At 43.9% G+C, this 25,898-nt stretch overlaps 1 protein-coding gene across 13 annotated transcripts in view; it reads right to left on the bottom strand.

Moving 5' to 3' along the window:
• CNTNAP2 (contactin associated protein 2) overlaps positions 1 to 25,898 on the bottom strand; it is a 977,311-nt gene that overhangs the window by 257,304 nt on the left and 694,109 nt on the right. For all 13 annotated transcript variants that reach the window (XR_013829659.1, XR_013829660.1, XR_013829661.1 and 10 more), the window contains one exon: positions 6,179 to 6,349. Coding sequence is in view for 5 of the 13 variants with exons in the window: in XM_079931145.1 (XP_079787271.1) it covers positions 6,179 to 6,349 (171 nt within the window). In the remaining 8 variants the exon portion in view is untranslated. The remainder of the gene's footprint in view (positions 1 to 6,178; positions 6,350 to 25,898) is intronic.

Genomic DNA, 25,898 nt, shown 5'->3' with positions numbered 1-25,898 from the left:
CACGCAGACCCTAGAGCACTCAGGTTTCAGTAGTTGTGGCGAGCGGGCTCAGTAGTTGTGGCTTGTGGGCTCAGTAGTTGTGGCTTACGGGCTCTAGAGCGCAGGCTCAGTAGTTGTGGCGCATGGGCTTAGTTGCTTGGCAGCATGTGGGATCTTCCCGGACCAGGGATCAAACCTGTGTCCCCTGCACTGGCAGGCGGATTCTTAACCACTGCGCCACCAGGGGAAGTCCCCCCCACCATCCTTATGCTTTTGTTTGCATTGCCCCCTCCTGCTAGAATTCTTTCCCCTACTTCTTCATCTAGCTAACTTCTTTGCCTGTTCTCCACGACCCAACTCAGGTATCACCTCATCTTCCTCTTCATTCCCAGGTTGGGTTATGTATCTCTCCTCTGGACATTTACAATATCTTATGCCTATCCTTGTAATTTATGTATTGTATTTTAATGATCATAATATCTGAAATCAGCTGTATAACCTGTGTGTCCCAGTTTCCTTATCTGTCAAATGTAGATAAAACTTGTCATGAAACCTAAAAACGTTGGTACCTGTAAAAGCTTTAGAACAGTACCTGGCACTTAGGAAGTTCTCAGTTAAAGTTATGAATCCATACTGCTACTAATGTGTTTGTCTCCTTCCGTAGGTGAGGGTGTTGGCTTCTTTTGTCTTCACGGCTGAATCTCCAGGATCCACCCTAGTGCCTCTGACACAGCAGGTGCTCAGTGAGAGGTGGCCTGATGATGGGACCATGGTCATGGTCAAGATGGGACTATCTTGGTCAGAAAAGGGATGCAGAGAAGTCAAGCTGTTCCCTATGGGGAACTCTGTAAAAATAAATGGGTAAAAACCTATGGTTGTGAGGGAATAGTTTTTAAAGAACGATTCCTCTGCCATCTCAGAAATAACTAACAAAAAATAAGCAAACAAAACAACAGAATCGAAAGTCATTTCTGATTTGGAAATGGACCTACTTGGCCAAGGTTTATGCTCTCCTCCTTACTTTGATTTGTATCTTTCAGCCCCTTCAGATGTTCTAATTCTGGGCCTCACTCATTCCCACTTCCTTGGGGACCTCACTCCTTCAGCCAGTCCCTTCTCCCCCATATCTGCAACGTCTTTTTCTTTACTGGATTTTCCTCTTTAATATACATGGGTGCCCAAGTCCCTACCACTTACAACAACAAGAACAATGAACAAAACCACCATCCCCTGATCTCCATATCCACCTCCACTCACCGCAGACACTGTCTTACATTTTGACGGTGACCCCTACGTGTGAGAACTGATGAGCCCTTTCTGTCCTTATTTTAGTGACCTCTCAGTTCAGCGGCATCAGACACTTTCTTTGTTCTTGACATTCTTCCTTTATTTGATCCCTGGGATAGCACTGTCTTCCCACTTCTCTGGCAGCCTTCTGCAAGCTACTCTTCTTGTGGTTTTAAGTGTGGTTTTCATTCCTGGACGTCTCCTTTCCTCTCTGCACATTTGTTCTGGCAGCCCCAACCACGCTGGAGGTACCCAGTACTGATGTCCTAATGATTCTCTAGGTGATGATGATGCTCAAGTTGTGTGTTTCTAACTCAGAGTGCTCTGCTGGGCTCCAGACTTGTACATACAGCACCTTCTAGATGTGTCCACTTGCACAGACACTCCTATATCCAGCAGACGCTCAAACTCAAAATATCCAAAATGCAGTTTGCATTTTGCCTCCAATGCCACACTCCTTAGTGAAAGCTGTTCTACTCACACAGTCATCAAAACCATCACAACCAAATGTTGGCTTCATTCTAGGACCTTCCCTCCCACTTCACCCATACAACCATTTTGTTAGAATCTGTGGAATCTCTCTCCTAAGCATCTCTTGCACCTATAACCCTTCGTTGTCATCTTCCCCAGCTCCCATTCACTCTGCCACCATCTTCACACCAGCCCCTACCGCCTCTTCTCTGGCTTTTCCATCTTTTCTCTGGTAAATGCAAGTCTGATCATGTTACGCCCCTGCTCACCATAACTTTCAGGGTCAAGACAAGCCAACTCGGCCCCAGAGCACATTTTAGTGGTCTGACCACTGCCTGCCCTTTTAGCTGCGGCTCTGCTGCTCCCAGGGCACTGGATGTCCTGCCGAATTGTTCTCTCTGGGGTCCTTGGGTTCAGTCCCCACACCTTCACTCACCGATGTTCTCCTCCTATAATGTTTTTCCTTTCCTGGTCTCCCTTCTTCCTCCACCTTCTTCACCTTCCTGCCTCCTGCCTGTCCATCAAAATTTAATTAAAGTTACACTCTCTGGGAAGCACCGTTGTCATCCCAGTCGGGTTTAAATCTGCCCCCCCCCACCTCCCCTTGGTGCGCTCAGCCACCTCTCTCAATGTCTGTTTTGAGAGGCAGTGCAGTTTGGTGTTAACAGCAATGACTCAGGACAGACAAAAAATGTTTGGGGTCAAACACCAGCGCTGCCACTTCCTCGCTGTGTGACCTTGGCCAGGCAACTTCCACGCCCTGTGCCTTAGTTTCCCCGTAAAGGACAGATGCTAATGGTACTGCCCAGTCCAAAGGGTGGTTAGGAAATTAAGTGAGATGCTCTATGTAAACTCCCTGGAACAGTGCTGGAGTCTGAACAAAGCTGAGCTATTTTTATTGTTATTATAACTACTGATTTACTTTGCTGCTTTCCAAAACAAACAGAAAGATCTTTGAGGGAAAGAAACCATGCTTGACTTAACTATGTTTCACCTAGCACAGCATCTGGGACATGGTAGGTACTCAGTAAATATTCACTGAATGAATGAAAAAATAAAGAGAGTAAATGAATGAAATACAGCCTTAAAATTTTACCTTTAAAGTATGTTAGCGGGTAACAGCACTCTAACTTTATCCTATATGCGTTTTTACTTGCACATTAAGATGCTGATGGTATCGCATCAACTTAGTGCAACTGACTCACTGTTCTTAGAGTCAAGAATCTCCCACTTCTGACAGAAGGGCGCAATGTCGTTAATTAACAGAAATGTTGTTTTGGAAACCACTATGTAGGCATGACCTGTGATAAAATTCCTTTGAGACACATGTAGAGAAACAAAATTTGAATTCCTACCAGAAAGAGATCAAAAAGCCTTGCAAGTTAAACGGGAAAAAAGAGTAGAGACACTTTCTAAGAGTTCAGGACCCATTAGGTTTGCAGTGACTCATCAGTGGAGGGCAGAGATGGGCCTGCGAGAATTCTCCATCTCTAGCCACTGCCCCGTGGATCCTGCAGAGAAGAGTCTGGAGAAATGTGATAAAAGGGCAGGAGGAAGCCTCAATCATTTTCTTCTCCATGTTCTTCATGAAAGCTCACTTCTTGTATACTTTGAAGAAGTTTTGCTCAAATAAAGAAACGGGCCTTTTTTCACCCCATAAATTCCTTTGAACCTGAATGGAGATGCTATATAATGACGGACATTTGGTATCTCCGCCATTTGGGGGATCTTATAAAAGGCATTTCCACCCTTAGTAATTTTAGAAGGTCTAGAGAACTCCAAGGAGAAGCCAGCCTCTAATCTGTGCCTTGAATATCCCATACTTCTTTACCAAAGGTAAACTATGTGACAGAAAAGAGCTATATGACGAAACAAGTCTAGACCTCACCCTCTGTCACAGAGTATTTGTATCATGGAAAGACCTGGAAAACTTGAAAACATCTATGAAGGTTTTTTGTAATTATAAATAAGTGCAATTCTATTCTGCAGGTGCTAAGTAGAAATGTCTGCTCTTTCTAAGTAGAAATGTCTGCTCTTACTTCGTTTGTCTTCTTACAACCCAGGCCTGGGTTTACAAAACATGGGGATAGAAAACAAGGGCAGGGTGAATTTTATAGTAATTTTATAGGAGCTTATAGAATTACTCAGATATGGAATTGTCAATTTTCCTTTTTTGCCATGAGTTATTTCTAAAACACAATCCAACTCTGTGTAAGTCAGAAAACAGTTTGATTCAATTAATTTGCTGTGGAAAGTGAAAATCCCTTATAAATAATTCCAATCCATAATTCATGAAAAGAGTGGATTTCTATTTATTTCTTTTTTATTTCTAAGGCTAGAATATTCTCAGTCTTCCTTTCCATCAGATCTAGTTCACATTAGATCTGTAATGAGCTTTCTTGGGAAGAAGATAATTACAACAACGACTAGACACTGAAATAAATGATTCATGACTGGCTACCTCCTAGCATCATAACAAGCTCCACAGGTTACCATCCCATTTTACAGATTAGGAAGTTGAGATTTAAACAGATTAAGCAATTTACACGAGAACTTGGATTTCAACAGGAGAATGAGAATTCCAAAGTGCGTGCACTTCCGGCCGTATCACAGTCCACCATTTAATAAAAAGAATCCCATAGGATTTCAGCAGAAAGACAGTTACCCGAGATTCCAGTTCTCAAAGACCATGTTGCATAATTATAACTACAAAAGGAGAAAAAGATTCCATCAGATATTTCTGGAAAATACCTTCCGGATCTTCCTCCGACTAGACCCAGTATCACAGGCACTTGGGTTAAAGAGCACAGACTAGGAAGAAAGACTCTCTGATGTGGGGAGAGGCACCGAGGAGTTTTCACGGAGCAACAGGTGGGCACAGACTTGCTTCCCCTTCCTGGTCCTGTCTGTTCCTTTGCTGATTCCATCTGGGTCTGAAGAGCCAGGACAGCCTGGTGTGTGCAAATGTTCATCAAACCTGGAAGTCTGTGGACGTAAGTCCCTGAAGCTGCACTATGCCCCAAGGATAAAAGGGCCCCGGTACCATGAGAATCGCCCTTCTCAGCTCCACTGACCCTCTGCCTTCCACGGACAGGGCAGCACTGGCTCTTGCTCAGATTCTGTTAGTTTCTGTGCCCTTGGCGAGATCAACCAGAACTCCAGCCTTTACAGGGTGGGTGGATGTGTGGCCTCTTCTGCAAAGGTGCAGACTCAAAGTTCCACAGCGCCACACAAGGCTGCTCCTTGAACTCCCGCAGGTGTTAGTTCTGACTATTCCTACTTTCCTCTGTGTTGTTACCCTCACTCTCTTATACCTTATTCTTGATATTTACCAATCCTCTGTCTACTCTGAACCCTGTCTCCTTGGAAAATAAACACATTCTTCACACCAGTCAGACTGGCCATCATTAAAAAGTCTACAAATAATAAATGCTGGAGAGGGTGTGGAGAAAAGGGAACCCTCCTACGTTACTGGTGGGAATGGAAGTTGGCAGAGTCACCAGGTAGAACGGTATTGAGATTCCTTAAAAAACTTAAAATAGAGTTACTGTATGATCCTGCAATCCCATTCTTGGGCATATAACTCTAATTCAAAAAGTTACACGCATCCCAATGCTCACAGCAGCACTATTTACAACAGGCAAGGCACGGAAGCGACCTAAATGTCCATGGACAGATGAATGGATAAGGAAAATGTGGTACATGCATACAATGGGATACTACTCAGCCATAAAAAGAATGGAATAATGCCATTTGCAGCAACATGGATGGACTTTCAGATTATCATACTAAGTGAAGTAAGTCAGAGAAAGACAAACATCATATGATGTCACTGATATGTGGAATCTACAAAGATTACACATGTGAACTTATTTACAAAACAGAAATAGACTCACAAACATAGAAAACAAATTTAGGGTTACCAAAGGGGAAAGGCGGGGGCAGGGATAAATGAGGAGTCTGGATTAATATATACGTACTACCATATATAAACTAGGTGAACAACAAGAACCTACTGTAGAGCACAGGGAACCATACTGAATAGTTTGTAATAACCTATAATGGAAGAAAATCTGAAAAGTTATATATATGAGCTGAATCACTTTGCTGTACACTTGAAACGAATACAACATTGTAAATTAGCTACCCTTCAATAAGGAAAAAAATACACATCCTTCTCCCATGTTATCAGGGCAATTTATTCTCCCTCGTCCTCCCTGAACAGCACTGTGGGAAGCTCTGTCTGCGTCTGCTTCCCGGTGAGCAGTCTGAGCACAGGAACCTGGATCTTTCTCAAGCTGTGCATCTACCATCTAGCGCTGTTTTCGGAACAAAGGAAGCCATTGATATTTGAAGCCAACGAAATTACACAATCACGGCTAAGATCAGCTCGCAGTGACAAGAGTAGCTAGTGATGAGCGGACAAAGAATTTATACTCACATTTCAGTTCGAGTTTGATAAAATCTGTGTTCCCCAGATTTTCAAGAAACACTCCCCGGGGGATTAATGTTTTGAAGTAGAAAGAGATGTCTGCACTGGTTTCCCCTTGGAAAGTAGAGAAGTGCAGGTAGGATGATGGGTTTGGGAAAGAGGCAGCATTCCAGTAATTCCCTGTGGAAAGAGCAAAGAAAGAAAACAGGGTAATTTACACTTGATCATGGCAGTGATATAAAAGATACCCATTTTCTGAGTTTTAATACATTTCCACTGACAGTAGCCCTTGTTTCTTCTCTGCCTGCTGAGCAACATTGCACAAAATCCCCACAAACACATCTTGACTTTCCAAAAGTTCTATGTGGGTATGTATATAAGATATTTGATTCAGGACTGATAAACCCTGCTAGGAGCAGTGCTGGAGGGGCTCTCAGGAGTGTATGTCAAGTGCAGAAGCCCTGCGGCACGAGGAGCTGAGGAAGCAGGCGGGGTGACCGGCCAGCCACCTCCCACCTCTCCTGTTCCAAACCCCCGAGGCAGCTGCTGTAAAGGGAGAGTCTCCTCCCCAGCCCCTTCCTCTTCCTCCCTGGGGACTCCAGGCCACACTCTGACCTGTGGGTGTTTTGGGGGGTGGGAGTGCTGAGCTGAGCCCTCCTGAGCACTCACAATCAGCCTCTACCCTTGAACTCATGGGGTAGACACAGTTGTACCCGCCCCCCTCCCTACTCACTGCCTGGTAGTAGCCAGTGGCCCCAGGAGAAAGGCAGTTCACAGGATAAAATAAAAGCACCAAACTGGAGGACTCACATTCCATCAGAACAGATGGACCAAGAATTTAATATGACACCGAGGGCTTACTCCAGACTTCATCTCCAGGGGAGAAATTCCTCTAGAACGTGCACATTTCTGAGTACATTTGCCAGCACAGCTAGGGACCAAAATACATGGGTATGCTTTAAAACAGTCATTAAAGCCCTTACCTTTAATACTAAGCCCATGTTAAGGTCACCAGGTGAGGCCCAAGATGGAGTCACTCATGCTAAGCCCCAGGTCAGCAAAGCAAAACTTAACTGAGTTTCTGTGCTCAGCTCACCCAGAGAAGGCAGGCCCAGGCCACCCAGTCAGCTCTTGCCTGCTCAGCTCAGGGTACCTGACGCTCCAAGCCTTCCCTCTGCTCATGTAAGGGGAGCAGCCCTGCTTCAACCACCAGCACACGCCCGGTGTAACTTCCTTGTCCCTGCTCCCTTTGGTCTGTAAACATCTCTCCTTGTACAGCTCTTCGGAGCTCCTTTCTCTCTGCTAGACTGGAGGCTGCCTGATTCATGAGCTGCTGAATAAAAGCCTACCAGCTCAGTAAACGGCCTGTGGAAAATCTTCTTTTAACATCTAAAATACATGTTTATTTAAAAGTTGATTTTGCCATGTCTCTCCTTCAAAGAACACAATGAATCAACTACATTTACTCTGTTAGTTTCTATCCACAGTATTTTTTCCTTCCTTTTATGCAAATAATGCACACAGGCAATAAGTTCAACTGCTACTCTTGAACAGAGTTAACTTCGCGTTGGTACTGCTATGCTTCTGCCGTAAGTGCAAATTAAATGTATAGTGTTGCTGTACTATGAGATATTAAAGGATCCTCATTTAATTAATTCCATAACATCTTAAGGAAAAACCCAAGTGAACTTTTTGGCCAACCCAATATCAGCAGTCAGTCGGTGCAAAATATGTTTGTAAACGTCTCCATTAAGGTAAAACCAGTGGTGGTGGAGCCCACTGTTGAAGGTGTCCCAAAAGTCTTCGTGCAGTTTCAAGCTCTTCTTTAAAACACTGCAATATCATAGCTTTCAGTAGGAGAAAAATAGACTGGTTTCCTCTTGGGAAGAAGGATGTGATACGATATTGGTTAGAAAAATACCTGAAAAGAAAGAATCTTAGCCATGGTTTAAGTTTCTATCACCTGAGCTCTGAGCACTCTTCCCAGCTCAAGATCTGGCTTCAGGTCTGGTGAGAGGAGTTCAGTCACCTCTCCCAGCTGGCTGAAAATGAAGGTCTCTCAAGATAAAAGCTAAAGGTGCTTCCCTGTCACCAATCAGAGTTCTAGGAGGGAATGAAGAGTCCCCAGGGCTGGCAGGATTCAGCTCGTCTAATGGGTGAGAGAGCCTTTTAGCAACCTAGGAGCCAGCAAGGATCAATCCCCAGCCACGTTTCAACCTGAAGGCAAAGCAATTCTGTCTCTTTAGGCTGTATCCCCAGGACACAGATGTAATTAACATCTTAAAGTTTCAATCCAATCACATGCATTCTTACTTTCTGAGGTGGTGATGTATTAACAGAAGGGCAGTTGTCTAAAATGATTCTAGAAAAAAGGAAAGCTAAACGTAAAATATGTCAGTATTTATTTGAGTTCTGGCACTGGTTATTCAGACAGAAATATCCCCAGAGAGGAGAAGGACAGTTCAATCCGTTATTCTCATTTGCTGAAATATCCCTACAGACCACAATTCCATTAGCTCTCGTTCTATACTCACTAAGCAACTTTGAATTAATTTGGTCTCTGGAATGAATGTATTCACAGGGAAATTACGCCTTGTACAAACGGTGGTTACCAGCCATCATTCCGGAAATGTCTGGATGACCACATATGACATCTTTGGAGTTGTCGCGTGTGGGTTGTCCCCAGTCTCTGGATGAACTGACTAAGTCCAGATTCTTGACCAGCAACAGTGAGGACTCTACCCTGGACCTGACTGATGGCGGCAGCTGAGGTACCTACTCTGGAGAGAGTCAATGAGGCACAAGAGGAGGAGACCAGGAATTCTATTTAGATTTTTAAAAACCTCACCCTTTAAAATATTCACTTTAGTCATACTTGATAATGTACATAATATATGAGTACAGTGGAGCATGGACAGAATTCGTAAGTAAGCTTGTTGGGATGTGAGCTTAAAGGCTTTAATGAGCGGGCGGCGGAATAAGGAAGTTTGGGTGCCGCTGTTCCAGACCCTGATGATCTTCTGTGAGGCCTGTTTTGATGAGTCTGTTGCCCAATCTCCAGGGTTTCTGGTTATAACAAAGTAACATGAGTGCTTTTTCTAGTGCTCATTGCACTTACTGATGCAAGGAGCTTATAGCGTCATTACTGTTTGTTTGGTTTTTTTGTTTTGTTTTTGCGGTACGCGGGCCTCTCACTGTCGTGGCCTCTCCCGTTATGGAGCAGAGGCTCCGGACGCGCAGGCTCAGCGGCCACGGCTCACGGGCCCAGACACTCCGCGGCACGTGGGACCTTCCCGGACCGGGGCACGAACCCGCGTCCCCTGCATCGGCAGGCGGACTCTCAACCACTGCGCCACCAGCGAAGCCCTGCTGTTTGTTTATATTGCTCCCAGCTGACCGTAAGCTCCTTGAAAGCTGGGAGAAAACCATTTCATCTCTGCAACCTTTAGCTCCAGAACATATTAAGTACTCAATAAATAATTATTAAATCAATGGATAAATGAAACAGTTGGATAAGTTATATCCAATTCCACTCCATATGCAAAGTCTTCATGGGACAAAATCTACTTTATAGTAACCTGAGTATTAAAGATATTAAATAAATATAAATAAAAGCTAGTGCTGCTTTAGCACCTACTATAACTGGACAACAGCTCCTGCTAGCACCTCATAATTTTCTTAATCCATGACTTAACTCCTATTATTCCCTATAGACCTTATTGAACGATGCCACGCATCTGCAAGACTGATGGGCTTATAACCTTAAGGTTGTTGAAATGGCTGCAATTTGTACTGGCTCTCAAGGTCAGCACTGCAAGGGTCAAGTGACATTAGACGAGCACATTAAGTTGGGAACGAGAGTCGCTGGATGGCAAGCATGGTGCCACAGCAGGTGGCAGGACAGCCAGCGTGTACAGGCAGAGCGGGCAAGGATGGAAACTGAGAGGGAAAGTGCGAAGCAGAACAGAAGTAAACATCTGAGATGGGAGGGGCCCATCCACAGTAACAGAACGACAAGGCAGGTGGAAAAGGGTGAGGGACCCAGCCCAGGGCAGAGGCAATGGTCAGCAAAGGCTGAGCAAAACAGTTGTGGTGAGGTTGATGGTTCTACCAGCTTGAAAACCAGTTGGTCATGTGAGAAGCTTTTAAAGTACCTTCAGGGCAAGGCCCGGACTCATCTTGGGTGGGCAGAGGAATCAGGGAGGTACCTTCAGCTGGTGCAGGAGAGTAGGGCTGGGCAGCAAACCCGGCCTTGCTGACACCCACCATCACTTCAAACCTCTGTCATTCGTAGAAAATGCATTCATCCAAATTCTTTAACAGGCAATTACTTTAATCTCACCAGTGATAATTTAGCATGGGATTCTGACTTCAAAATTTCTAAGGATTTTTTTTGATGGGCAGCAATTAATTTTAAGCCTAATTTTAATTTCTAACAACGTATGACATGTACATGGTTTTAAAAGTCAAGTGGTGCTAGAAGGGATATAGAAAAATGCTGTTCCCTGCTCCACCCTCCCCCTAGCAAACCCAATTTCTTAGTGACAATTCTTTTTGTATCCCTGTATTTCTAAAATCTACCTGTGTAGATATTTATTAATATATGCATTTTAAACAGTCTCTACTTTCCCGGATGCCAGATGAGAACCGAGCATTTTCCAAGCCCACCTCCCTATTTCCTTTCTCCATATTCTCCCCAAATGGCAAAATCACAGATTTGGGAGTATGCTGAAATTCAATATTTATTTTTTTAGGACTATTTAAGTATTATTCACTAATGAGCCAAGTAGTGAAATCTAATTATATTTTCTTTTTGTGTATAATGTTTTGTTTCTCTAGAATCGAGTTACCTATTTTTTTTCATAGTTTTCCTTCTATCTGTCATGAATTCTTTACAAATTCTCCAACACACCTGAAAAGCTCTTCTCAAACATTTCTGACATTCGATATGTCAGGCAACCCAGCAGTCACATTTTTGTGACATCCTGTGACAGGATGGGGCGTCCTGTGACAGCCCTTCGTTCTTCTGCCACTGTCCACGCTGGCTCTTCTCATGGCCTGGGACCGCCTTCTTGCCCTTATTGCAGGGGCTTCCTTCTGTGCCTCTTCAGTGTTAAATCTCCCAATTCCTGGGTCTCTCTGACTTTGGGCGACCCGTCTTTCTGGATCTACACCCTCATTTTCATGGAGCACATTCTCAAGTAGCTTCTTGAGAAAAGGGATGTGTGAAGTCAACTTCCTAAATCCCTGCTCTTCTGGAGAGTCATTATCCTGCTTTCACATGTAATTGAGACACTCCAGAAAATTACTTCCCCAGGGAACTTTAAAGGCATTTCTCCACTATCTTCAAGCTCTCAGTGTCGCTGTTGAGAAAGTTAATGCCTTCTGATCACTACATCGCTCACATAACTGATGGGGTTCAGGACGTGCTACCCCAAAATACAGCACCTTGGGAGACTGAGTATTTCTAGCTGAAGTGATGTGGGGAATGCCAGGTGCAGAAGGACTTTCTGGGCTCCCTCTGAAGCAGGACAGGAAACTCTCATGTGAAGTGCCCCAGAGGAAAGGAGCATCCTCATCTCCAAAGAGAGAGGGGCAGAGAGGCGTCCGAGGAACAGGCCCTGCGAGGTTGCCTCCGCTCGGCTCACACGCTGTCCTGTCTCGACTTTCCGTGACTTTCTACCCTTCACCTAATGGCGCAGCACAACACTGAGGTTTAACCATTTCTCTGGGTCTTCATTTCCTCATGAAGGTTCCTGTACCATGTAAAACTTGAATACATTTGTATGCTTTTTTCCTGTTAATTAAACCCAGCCAGGACCCCTAGAGGATCGAGGAAAAATTTCTTCTCCTGCATTACTCGTATTTTTTCCTCTCTGGAAGCTTTGAGAATCTTTTCCTTTAACTCCCTTAATTGAAAGTGGACTTTGATAGTTTCTCCTGATGCCCTTTCTCAAGCACCTGTTAGTTGTATATTTATCTGTCCTTCTCTTGCCCCTTTGCGTTCCTAATTTTGATCTTTCTTCTTTGTGTTCGACTTCCTGGGACATTCCTCCAGCTTTATTTCCAACACTGCTACTGTCTTTTTATTTCGGCAATCATATTTCAAATCTCCAAGTATTATTTCTTGTTCTCTGACAGTCCTCATTTTTAAAGCAGGCTGTCGTGGGTTTTGCTCAGCTGTGGATGCAGTATCTTACCTGTCCGAGAATGTTCATTTAATTATTGAAACTGTCCTTCTGTCTGTCTTCTGCGTTGTCTCCCTCTCTTCAGAGGCCCCCTTTCCTGCCCCATTGTTAGTTCGGGCTCCCTCCTCACGTTACCTTCAGTGGTTGGTGAGTCTTCCTAGGCACTCACACTGAACGGTGAAGTTCCAGAAAGCTGCCGGGCTGCTCCGTGAGTGTGCGTGTCTGGGAGTGGTGGTGATTTGCTGACCAGTGGGCTTCACCACAACGAGGAGAGCTCCCTGTCCTGTTGAAGGGCCCCCAAGTGTCAGTATCTGTGGCCTTTTATTTTTTAGTCACAGATCATTCAATTTCTTGAGAGAAGGACCCTCCAGTTTCATGAGGTGTATGCATGTGGTGGTCAGTGTTCCGGGATGCTTACATAGATTTCCATGTTTTTGTTCTATTTTAATGAAGGAGTTTCCCCCCCGCACATTCTTTGTTGCCTCCTGTCTGGAGTGTAAACCTCTCACCTCCCACGTGGGTAGAATAGGACAGTCACCAGGGTGTGGGAGGAGGTGAAGTTGGTTCTAACCGATGTTTACACAGACTTTTAACCAATCCTGTTCTGAGCCTCCCCCTCCCCCAGCCTTTGATGACTCCAATTCCTGAGCCTTGTGGAATTCCTCAGCTTTCATCTGCCCATCAGCAGTCTGGACTTACCGACATTCTTGTACCGTCAGCAAGGAAGCGAGTGAACATGTGATACGCTGAGGTTCCCTCTGGGTGGGGGTGACGATGTGGTGTGGGGCACATAGGGAACACAGCAGGTGAACCCAGGGGGTGGCGCTGGCCTGTCTGTTACTTGGTGAAGCTGCCATGCGCCGGTCCACGTGCAGGCTCCAGAGTCAGACAATCTGGCTCTATCACCCTCGCCCACTGGGCAACTCTGGGCAGATTTCTCATCTTCTTAAATCTCAGTGTCCTCATTGGTAAAACGGAATAACATTGGAATCTCTTTTAAAGATGGTTGGGAATCACAGCACATCATTCATGAAATGTGCTTAGCAGGGCGCTGAGCACAAAATAACTGTTCAACACATGGTATTATCCACCACAAAACGGGGGGCTTCAGTGTCACGTTCAGTCACTGTCCAGGGCTTGGCCAAGGAGCGGGGAGGCTGGGAGAGGAGCTCCCTTCTTTCGACGTGTGACCCGACGCCCTGAGCTCCTCCTGAACCCACTTCTCTGCCGGGGAGGCAGCAAACAGCCCAGGCAGACCCAGCGCTCACCCACAACCCCGGCCCCTCCGGCCGCAGGCGCGTCCCTGACCCGCACCCAGCTGCCTGGTGTCCTGTTCTCCTCTTTCCTCGCTCCTCTGCTCCCTTTTCACTGGCTTTCAAAGCTGTGTGCTCCCACTTTCTTTGTCTCCTTACTGACTTTTAAAAAATGTCCATTCAGGACACACAAATGAGAATTCTCCTTGAGCCCCGGCACTGTGATACAGGGGTTTGTAGAGAAGCCATTACATAACAATCTGATGAAAGGAGTGACTGAGTAGCTAAGAAACTAGAGTTATCCAAACACTATAAACAGGTTCATCTGAACGAAGGTGACCAGAGACACACGATGGGCAGAGACGGGGAGGAGAAGCTGCGGCTGCACCTCGATGTGTCCGCCCCTGCTGTCCTTCCTTCCTCCTCAGAGGGGACACAGGTAATTAGGAAAAGGTGACACAGCACTGGCTGGAAGAGCTGGCACTAGCCTGATGTGGAGAAGACTGCGCGTGGCTCTCCCGGGTGTGGTTTGGTGGGGTGTGTGGCCTGGATGCCAGTGGGTGTTTCCATCCTCTCCCAGACGCAGCAATTTCTCCAGTCACCAAATGGCCCAGCACTGGAATGGCACCGAGAAGCGTATCTATAGCTTCTGGTTAAAGTGGCAAAAGCACTTCCCAATATAAGGACCAGCTCTGAGGAGACTAATTACTCTGAACATTTTTAGTGACCCGAAGGTTAGAAAATTGGAGTATTCTGTGAGTTATGTAATGAGGCTTCTATTGTTTACTATGGCTGGGTGCTATTTACAACAATAAACCAGCTGGCTTCATTTGCATGCAGATTTGAGTCTATTTGTAGAGGTGGCTTTATGGGCAGAAAAAAATTATTTCCTTAATTAAACCATTCTGTGCATTCAAGAGAGGTAAACGTAGCTTCGTTCTGCTCTCGGCCTCATTTTATAGGGCGAGCGCAACTCAGAACCAAGGGCTGCAAGTTAAGACCTGCCCTGGACTCAGCCATTCCCTCTGCAGTGTTTCATCCTCTCCAGCATGCAGTTTCCATGGCTACAACCAAAAGGGGTGATATTATAACCTTGTGAGAGGAGTCAACAGTATAAAGTTTTCACTCTGTGTCTGTGACTTGGTTCCTTTGGGCAAGAATGGGGATGGGGTCCCACACAGAAAAAGAATATGACACTAACAATGAAATACCACAAAAAGAAATTAAGGAAAAGATCCCATTTACCATCATATCAAAAAGAATAAAATACCTAGGAGTAAACCTACCTAAGGAGGCAAAAGGCCTGTACTCTGAAAACTATAGGACGCTGATGAAAGAAACTGAAGACCACACAAACAGATGCAAAGATATACTGTGTTCTTGGATTGGAAGAATCAATACTGTTAAAATGACCATACTACCCAGGGCAATCTATAGATTCAATGCAATCCCTGTCAAATTACCAATGGCATTTTTCACAGACCTGGAACAAAAATTTTTCTAATCTGTATGGAAACACAAAATACCCCAAATAGCCAAAACAATCTTGAGAAAGAAGAATGGAGCTGGAGGAATCATGCTCCCTGACTTCACACTATACTGCAAAGCTACCGTCATCGAAACAGTGTGATATTGGCACAAAAACAGACACATAGATCAATGGAACAGAATAAAGAGCCCAGAAATAAATCTGTACACTTATGGTCAATTAATCTATGACAAACAAGGTAAGAATATATAATGGAGAAAAGACAGTCTCTTCAACAAGTGGTGCTAGGATAACTGGACAGCTACATGTAAAAGAGTGAAATTAGAACATTCTCTAACACCATGTATAAAAATAAACTCAAAATGGATTAAAGACCTAAATGTAATACTGAATACAAATATACAAACAGCTTATGTTGCTCATATAAAAAACAACAAACAACCCAAGCAAAATATGGGCAGGAGACCCAAATAGACATTTCTCCAAAGAAGACATACAGATGGCCAACAGGCACATGAAAAGATGCTCAATGCTGCTAATTATTAGAGAAATGCAAGTCAAAACTACAATGAGGTACCACTTCACAGTGGTCAGAATGGCCATCATCAAAAAGTCTACAAATAATAAATTCTGGAGAGGATATGGAGAAAAGGGAACCCTCCTACACTGTTGGGGGGAATGTACATTGGTGCAGCCACTATGGAGAAGAGTATGGAGGTTCCTTAAAAAATAGAGTTACCGTATGATCCTGCAATCCCCTCTTGGACATATATTTGGAGAGACGAAAATTCTAATTTGAAAAGATACACACACCCCAATGTTCACTGCAGCACTATTTACAACAGTCAATACACAGAAGCAACCAAAGTGTCCATCCACAGATGAATGGATAAAGAAGATGTGGTATATATACAATGGAGTATTACACAGCCATAAAGAAGAATGAAATAATGAAATTTGCAGTAACATGGATGGACCTAGAGATTATCATACTAAGTGAAGTAAGTCAGGCAAAAAAAAGGACAAATATCATATGATATTGCTTATATGTGGAATCTAAAATAAAACTTATTTACAAAACAGAAATAGACCCACAGACACAGAAAATAAACTTATGGTTACCAAAGAGGAAAGCCAGGGGGAGGGATAAATTAGGTGTTTGAGGTTAACAGAGACACACTACTATATATAAAATAGATAAACAGCAGGGACCTACTGTATAGCACAGGGAACTATACTCAATAATTTGTAATAACCTATAATGGCAAAGAATCTGATATATATATGAGTTACTTTGCTGTATTCCTGAATCATTGTAAATCAACTATACCTCAATTTAAAAAAGTTTAAAAGGAATATGATGGTGAAACCCCAAAGGTCATGATGCTCACTTGGGGAGCTTCCTGCACTGCTGTGAGCTGACCGATAGCTAGACTGGGTATGTGTGTGGTAAAACTGAATTGTTCTCAATCAGTCATGAAAACTCACATATCAAATCCATTAATGGTACATTTAAACGTAACGGTACAGGGACTTTCCTGGTGGCACAGTGGTTAAGACTCTGTGCTCCCAATGCAAGGGGCCCAGGTTTGATCCCTGGCCAGGAACTAGATCCCACATGCATGCCACAACTAAGAGTTCACATGCCACAACTAAGGAGCCCGTGCCTCAACTAAGGAGCCCGTGAGCTGCAACTAAAGAGCCCACCTGCTGCAACGAAAGGAGCCCATGTGCCACAACTAAGGAGCAGGTGAGCCACAACTAGGGAGCCCACCTGTCACAACTAAGACCCAGCGCAACCAAATAAATAAATAAATAATTAAAAAAAAATGTAACGGTACTTAAGAGGTCATTCTATTTCCGTTTTTTTTTTCCAGTACACGGGCCTCTCACTGTTGTGGCCTCTCCCGTTGCGGAGCACAGGCTCTGGACGCACAGGCTCAGTGGCTATGGCTCACGGGCCTAGCCGCTCCGTGGCATGTGGGATCTTCCCGGACCGGGGCACGAACCCGTGTCCCCTGCATCAGCAGGCGGACTCTCAATCACTGCGCCACCAGGGAAGCCCTCTACTTCCTTTTGAATGCTTGAAACAGCTGTGTGTGCTCGGATGTTTGGAGGTGGGGAGCAGGTTTAAGTTCTCTTGTAAAGCTCTTCAGGGTCTCTACCTTAGATCCCTAAATCTCCTCAAACTTTCCTTACTGGGTCTACGGGTTATTCCTGAATCATCCTAAGTATACTGAGGTTCAAATTAAAAATTAATAACCAGAACTGGAGAGATGAATAACTAAGTATGTGTGTAATGGAAGCATGTGGGCTTCCTGCTCTTGGGTAAACCCCAAAGTTTTCTGTGTGATTGATTCCAAAGAATGAGGGAATAGCAAGACTTAATCTCTCATATTCCTGTGAGTAAGGGATTGCAGGAAGATCTATTTGATTTAGCAAAAATAAAACTTTGTAGATCAAATTTATATCCACTACATGCAGGTTGGTATGGAAAATATTTAACATGTACTGTATGTAGTACACTGAAATGGCCATGAGAGGGTGACTCTGCAGATTGCCCACCTTTTAAAGCCTTGTGTGTCCCCGGCATGAATCCTCTGCCTTTCTTTCTTTTCCTGAGTGATTTCCTATGCTTCATCATTTTAAGTACTAACCTTAGGTCAATGATTCTCAAATTTATGCATACGGGTAGATCTCTAGTGTGAGGTTAAGATTAACATATGCATTTCTTACTAGACAACTTTACCTTGATTTACAAGTACCTCAAACTCTAAATGACTGAAAGTGAACACGTATTTCTTCCAAATTAACTCAACTTGCAGTATTCTCCACTTTGGAACTGTTTCTACTTTGCCACCTAAGCCAGAAACATGGGAGTCATTGCTGGGTATGCAATCCACCCCCGAGGCCTGGTAATGGCCCCTCTGAAATATCCTGCGGTGTGTTCCTCCTCTCTACTCTTTCCGCTGCCTTGGTTCGACTGTCATCTCTGCCTGAATCCTGCACTAATTTTTGGTTCTGCTTCCAGTGTTGGGATCTCATATCCATTCTTTACAAAGCCAACAGTGAAATCTCTCTAAAGCACAACTGACTGTGTCACTCTCGTGAGCAAAACCCCTAATGGTTCCAAATGCCTCCGGAATGCAGTGCAAGCTCCCTGATGTGGCGTATGAACCCAGTTTCTCCAGCCTCTTTTCTCCCTACCCCGTGCCTTAGAATGTAAGCTCAGCCACATGCAGCTGCCCAGTTTCCATGGGCCGCAGGGCTGGTATGGACTCATCTTTATTTGCATAGTTTCCTCCTTTTGGATTATCCTTTCTCCATCTGTTCCTCTCCCATCCTCCCAACTCACCCACTGCATCTGGCCTGACTCCTTCTCGTCCTTTAAGGCTCAGTTCAGGTGTCCCCTCCCCAGGTGGGTGCAATGCACTTTCCCTGAGCTCCTGTGACATCTTGAATCTATCGTTGTGCCCAACTTAAAGTATTATTATAATTACTTTCCTATGTTCCCCTCCTCTGCTAGGCTGTGAATTTCAGAGAGCAGAGATCATATTTTCTATTTCTTTCTCCCTGTAGTATGCAGCCTGACACACAGAGGTGATCAATATGTGTTTCTTAAGTGAAAAAATGTTTTTCTAAAAATAATTTGCAGCACTGATAATCCCACTACCAGTTATTACCATTTCTTGATGTGACCATCTGCAAAGCCGACCTTCTACAGTTTCAGAATTGGAGTTATTTAGCCCACAGGGACAGAAGCTTTTCTAGGTTTGGCATTATTTATTTGGACGTCTAGGCACATTCAGTATTTCCCTTCTTGGAGATCTGATGTGCACAGAGGTCACTTCTGCCTTTACTAGGTCTCCCTTTGCTGTCCACCTCCTCATACCTTTTTCTCTCTTGGTATAATTTTAATTCATGGTCTAATACCATTAAGCTCCATTTCATGGTCCGCCCTGCTGTCATGAAGGATGGTCCTGGCAGGATGGTAAAGGCGGCTGTGCGCGTAGGCACCTTCGGGCACTGTGCAGAGAAGGAGGCTATAACGAGAGTGGCCCTTCCGTATTGATAAACTACAAAACCCCCAGAACCCCACAGCCATAGGAAAACAGATTTTGTATCTAATCCATTAGGTGAGTAAAATGTGGAAAAAAGCTGCCCATTTCAGCAGAATGGTAGATGTGAACATCGTAAACTGCGCTACCCGGCAGACTAATGGATTGCTACGATCTGTACAATTATGCTACACAAATCAGTTTCTTGTTGGTGCTTCTTTTCATTACAGGAAATAAAAAGATTCACATGTCCTATTCATCGATAACTGTCATTTTCCTATTGAAAACTGCCACGGTTCTCGTGTCTTCAGGAATGGGATCAGTAAAGCAACCACACAACCCACGATGCAAAGTGAAGGACATGAGCAAAGGAATGTCAGCTTTTGACACCTGTTCTGTAACTATATATAAATAAGCCTGTCTGTAAATTAGAGAAATAGCTCCTTGATCACAAGATCGTGGTAACGAGGTAAAGCGACAGTGGCATGCAGAAGCATTATGAAACACCAAAGAACCATAAAGAGGCAAAAAAATTCCTTTGTGCCTCTATTTAGTAATAGTGATAGAAAACGAACATGCATTTCTATGTATGTAGGAGCCAGATAATTGGTTTGGATTTATACATAACACGCTGCAGTTTCTTGCCAATGCATAAAACCAAACTATAAGATAAAACCCGGGAAGAAAGGAGCACAGTTGAAAGAAAGCCTGAAAACAAATCCCATTCAGTGGCTAAGTGAAAGTAATTTCTAATACGAACGTGAATAGTGCATCAAAGCTGAAATAAGCATTCAGACACTAAGGATACAAAGAACACAACTGAGAACACGATTCACTTTGTGACTGTGATTCTTTGTTGTTGTTTTCGTAGTGTGAGGCTGGGGCGTGTAGACACTGAGCTTTGGTCTGATCACCGGGGTAACGATTGCAAAGTGGAATTCAAGCTGATTGTAGAGGACGCACATTGGTCTGTGATTACGTAAGACTACAGGAGTTTTAGAACTTTGTGTCACACAGTTAGATAATAAAGTGAGTGCAATGGCATCCAATATGTTGATTTAGAACAGTGTTAATTTCAAAGGAATCTGGGAATTTGTATGAGGGCAGGATGGGCGGCCTGAGTGGTGACCAGATGCCGAAGTGGCTTGAAGGGTGAATAGCGGGATCCCCAGCAGATGCTGCTGAGCGTGTGGTTATCACACCCCGAGGGCACGTGCCAACTGCACCGAGGGTCCAACGGGGCCGCAGCATAGAAGGTTTCCACCCAACGCAGAGGTACTGCTGCAGTCCTACATGGCAGAACCTCATTCCACATTTATTGAGCAAAATGTGGTACAAAAGTACACTCCCGGATGATGAAATACTAAAGAAGTCGTTACAATGAAATTCGGTATGACATGACACTCTACGATCAGACTTACACTTTCTACTTCGAAACGTCCAGTTGCAACATGGAGGTTTTGGTCTCACTCTTGTTTTTGAGGTTATTGAGAGCAATGGGAAGGCTGTCTGCCCAGAATCGAGCTGCTTGGGAATCTCAATATTTAAAAAAGTGAATTTAGATGATAACACAAAGCAGGAGTTAAAGTTTGAACTGCCACCGGCTGGTGCTGTAGGTTAAGCTAATTTGAAACTGAGTAGATGGTGCCGTAACCTGGGGTTTGAAAGCAATTATTTCCAACAGCCTGGCAGCCACCCAGAGCACAGCAGCTTTGAAACATGCTGCATTCTGACCTTTTCTCCGTCTTGGGCTCCAGAGAAAAAACGGAGGTTTTAAAAATCAGATTGGAAGGTGCACAAACAGAGCGCTGAATGGATTCTGATGGAACCAATCTCACATTTCACCTTTCCAAACTTTATGGGAAGTTTACGGGGATTTATTGTTTCAAGAACAGAAGGACATTTTACCTACAGATGCAGGGGAATCAAGTTCAAGTACATTTAGTATTGGAGGATGCTTGCTTTATCGCTGTCTAATTAACCAACCAACTAACAGTGATGCTGCAAAACTTTTTTTTACGGTGAATTCTCTCTGGCCACAGGCAAACTTTTCTTCACTAATACTTATTCTGTTAAGATTCTGGACTTCATAGTTATTAATACTTATTAATAGTTAACTTTATAGAGTTATTAATAATTGTTAGTAGTAGCTAAAATCTATCAAACCATGTTCCAAGCAATGTTTCAGTACAGGCATTATCTCAGTCTTCACAACATCACTTGAAGTGCTAGCATTAGCTCCATTTTTCCTATGAGGAAACTGAGGCACAGAAATTTTAACGTGAACACTCAGAGTTTCATTATAAACCCACGTCTAATTTTAAATGGAGTATAATCTATAATCTATAAAATAATGAATCACTACGTTGTACACCTGAAACTAATAATACTATAAATCTACTTCAATTAAAAAAACAAAATTCAGGTCTCATGGTTTCAATACCAATGCTCTTTCCACAAAAAATGCTGTCCCTCTTTTCTATAAAGCACTTCCCTCTCACTCCCCTACAGCCCTCAGCTTTTCCTATAAATAGAGATTAACCCTCAAAACATTTCTATGGGATTTTGTACTGGCTTCCTTGCATCTGAAGGGAGCCTGAAGATGCCACTGTATTCCCATCTTCAAATTTCAGCTGAAGGAGATTCAGCGGAGATTCTTCTGTAAGGTTCAGGTAGTCTGGGGAGAAGACAGCCATGTTCTGCCTCATATCTCTATTGAGAACCTGCTGTTTGTCACGCACAGCTCTAGACTTCATGGGAGATCAACATCCAGGGACCTCTTAATTGTGTCTCTCCAACATCATCCTGTTCTACTCTCTCCTTTGCTCACTAGGCTCCGGCCACACCAGTCTTCTTTCTCTTCTTCAAAATACCAGGCTTTTTCCAATCTCTGACCTATTTCTTCTCCCTGGAATGCTTCCTGATATTCTCACTACTCAGCAGTCAGTCACCTCCTCAGAGCCAATGTCATCTTTTCAAAGAAATGGAAAATCCGCACTCAAGGCATCCTGAGTCATTCCCGCTGGATTTCACTTTCATAGCATGTATCACTATCTAATACATCTACTTATACATTAAGTTTACTTATTTATTGACTGTCTTTCCTCAACTAGGATATGAAGTCCGTGAATGCAAGTGCTTTGCCTGCTTTGTTATCTGTTGTGTTTCTGGCACTTAGACCTTGCTTGGCACATAGAAGGTGCTCAATAAACATTGTAGAATGAATGAGACATACAGCCTTGGGCCCACCAGTTTGGGAACTGTGGGTCACGTAGTCTAACAGCCAAGGAAGGCTTCAAAAGATCAACGTCTACCCGGAGATGGAGTTGCTATTTGCCTAAATCAAGCCTTGTTATTATATTAGAGATGTGATGAGATCAGTAATATTTATTGAAGTTATTTAGAAAGAGTAGCTTAAAAATGATTTCATATGACAAAATGCTAAAGGTATTTTAAGTTATTCTTTATATACCTTGTCAAAGTATTTATGATTGTTTTTCAAGTGACTTTGAGCTGAGTTTACATAATTTCTGGTTGCATGTGACACACTGAGAGAAGATTCATAGCACTGAGGTGGAATGGTCACGTGAGAGAGGCCAGCTGTTCTGAATTGGCTGCAATGGTTCAGCTTCCTAATGTTCTACACTCATGAAGGACTTGTCTGAAAATTCTCCATGTCAGCTGAACACTGCATTAGATCACGTGCGAAGGGTCCAATTTTCCCATATGAAGTGAAGTTTGTGCTGTAATCCTTCACAAAGACACTTATCATGCTTAAAAATTGAGCTTTAGTTTGCAACCCTGTACCCATTTCCTGAAGCATGGATGTGGCTGGGAGAAGGCATTCTCCAGCTCTGATATCTCCAAGTAGCTTTATATTAAAGGAAAGTCGGGTGCTGGGCCAGACTCATCCAATGCTTCTGCCCAGGCTCAGAGGCTCTCCTCTTCCCTCAGGGTGGCTAATGAATATATCAGTCCTATTAAGTGATATTAAGATCCTGGTCTTTCCCAGCAGGGAAAACTCTTTTCCTCATCGAGTAAGGTTTCTGCCCCAATGCCTCATGAAGATACGTTCTTCTAAGTTTTGCTTGCCTTCCTTGCACAGGCTCCTGTAGAAACGGGGAGGATCACCCCATTTGAGAGACTTCAGGAAGGTCAGAAGGTGATGTTTGGTTTGGGGCTGCTTTGCCTCTTGTAACCCTGATCCCCCTCGTGTGTCCCCACCTTCACCTCTACCAATCCTGCTCTCAGCTACTTATCAACCCAACCTCCATAACATGGTGGCTGCTAACGGCTTAACAATTACTCATCCCAGTTTTTTTTTTAATAAGGGATTCTTGAAGATTGAAATGCCTTTAAGATCCAAACTAGCTAATCTCTAATGGTATGATTTCAAGTATCACACAGGGTGGGGATAAATATTTCAATATCTATGGTCCATGTTTATACCTATAATAATTATCTAGTAGTTACCTTGCAGCTATGATCTATGTTTCACTGCCAGCACACACGCACATACCCTCGGAAAAACATTCAGCTTAAGAATCTTGACAAATGAGGGGAAAACGTTAGAATAACAAAGTGGACCATAAACGATTCTAATTTTCTTCACTAACGAGAATCGAGTAAAAACTTCCAAAGTTCACATGTGACAATGAATTTGGACGTCAATACTTTACAGTAGAAAAAAGGTCAATTTTTATACTTGAGAAAAATGAGGTTTACACTGAAAAGTGCTTAATAAAAATAACACTGTGGACAAAACTCACCACACTCAAGGAAAAAAGGTTAAATTATTTCATGACTTTTAACACTAAACTTCAAAATATCTTTCTTCTTGAAGAAAATACATGGGAAAATTTCCTTCTGCTCCATTTCACATGCTTGAAAAACCACAAGGCATCCCACTGTGTATTAATCAGAAAACTCAGGGCAGGAAGGGAGAAAATTTTCACAGAAATAATTTGGGAGGAGAGAGACTAGACCTGATTAGTTTTCACAAGGTATCACAATTCTGTTAAGGATTATTTCCCTTGAGTGACATGTAGAGTTCCCTCTAGATGATTTTTCCCAGGTGGTGCTCTTCTCTCGTATTTCAATCTGATGTGCATTCTTTTATAATCAACAGCTCACAAAGCTTAGTGTGCATTGGAATAATCTGCAGGGCTTGCTAAAAATGCAGCTTTCCGAGCCTTAATCTCAGCTATTTGGAATCACTCAGGCCTGGGTCCAGGATCCTGCCCTTCTAATCAGCACCTCAGCTGCCTCTGATGCAGGCAATCTTTTCTATAGAAGCTTTGGAAACACGGTTTTGGAGTCTACGCAATGACACCTTCTTAGAAGCCTGGCTACTTTTGAACTACTATTATTTCGAACTTTGTGAAGGGCAGACATGCCATTCATTCTCGCTCTTGGTGCAGCCGGATCAGGACATGAGGACAGTTTGCCAAGGAATCACCCTCGCTCCTGATTTAGGCTTCGACGAGCCAGAACAGCTTGGAAGCCACACACATGCTGAGAGTGCAGGTCCATCCGCTTTGATGCACAAGCATGTTGCTTCCTTCGCCAGAGAGATCGTCACACTGAGACCCAGACTGGGCTGCTCTGTGGGTCTCTGGGGGAAACAGGACTTTGGCTTCAGTCCACAACCTAGCGGGAGGAAGCTCAGAGACTGGGCACCCAGCCCTCACCTTTCAGTTCTCTGCTTGTTTAACTTGAGTTCATTTGACTCTTGGGACATCATTCGCTCTGGTTTCTTCCCACAACTTTACTCCTGGTCAATTCATTGCTTCTCCTGCCTCCAAACATCTCTTACATACTTGTCCTCCCCAGGTTGCAGTCAGGCCGCTCCGCTCTTCTCTCTCTAGCCTGCCTCTCCGTGTGAGCCCCCCCGCCCCCCGTCCTCCCACCGATAACCGGCATCCGTGTCTCAGCACAGACTCTAATCAGAGTTCCAGAGCTAAGCGCCAAAAGCCCAGCAGGACATGCCCATCTTTTCAGATTTCCTACCAGAAGCTTAAAAGAGCAAGTATAAAACCAAACTCACGGCCCTCACCCACCGATGGGCCCCTCTGTGGTCTTCACCTCAAGGATCACTATGCTGGGAGTGCCCTGCTTTTAGGAAGCTTCGGGGTCCATCCTGAGCCACAGTTCCCATGCCCACGCAAAACCAGATGCCAAATTCTGTCAATCCCACGCCCGAGGTGTCTCCCCAGTCACCTCCTGCTCTCCCTTCCCCTGGCCCTTGTCTCCCCGGCTCGCCTCCCTCCCGCTCTGAGTCATCCTCCAGGGGGCCAGCAGGACCGCTTTCTGAATACAGGCTGAATTAGAAACACGGGTCACAGATCCTGCCAGCAGACTCAACCCCCTCCGTCTGTGATGACGTTTTACTTTTGTTTCCCTTCTTTTCTTCTTAGTCTTAGTTAACCAAGATGCTATGATTGGTAGAGATAAGGATGATAACATATAATAGCTAATATTTATTGATACTTTACTGTATGCGTCATCCACTGTGCTAGGCGCTTAACATGCATGATTCCACTCGAGTTTCACAAAACCCTAAAAAACAGGCGCTGCTATTATTCCCCTTCGCAGATGAGGCAGTGGAGACTCAGAAATTAAATAACTTGCTCAAGTTCATGTGGGTAGTAAGACGGGCTTCAGAGTAAGTCTGTCTGAATCCAACGCCTGTAATTCTAATCGTTTCCCTCGACTGCCCATTTTTGCTGTGCTTAAAAAAAT

This window comes from Stenella coeruleoalba (genome assembly GCF_951394435.1).
Source record: "Stenella coeruleoalba genome assembly, chromosome: 9".
Taxonomy (NCBI): Eukaryota; Metazoa; Chordata; class Mammalia; order Artiodactyla; family Delphinidae; genus Stenella; species Stenella coeruleoalba.
The sequence above is the reverse complement of the archived record's forward strand: the minus strand, read 5'-3'. Positions and strand labels throughout refer to the sequence as shown.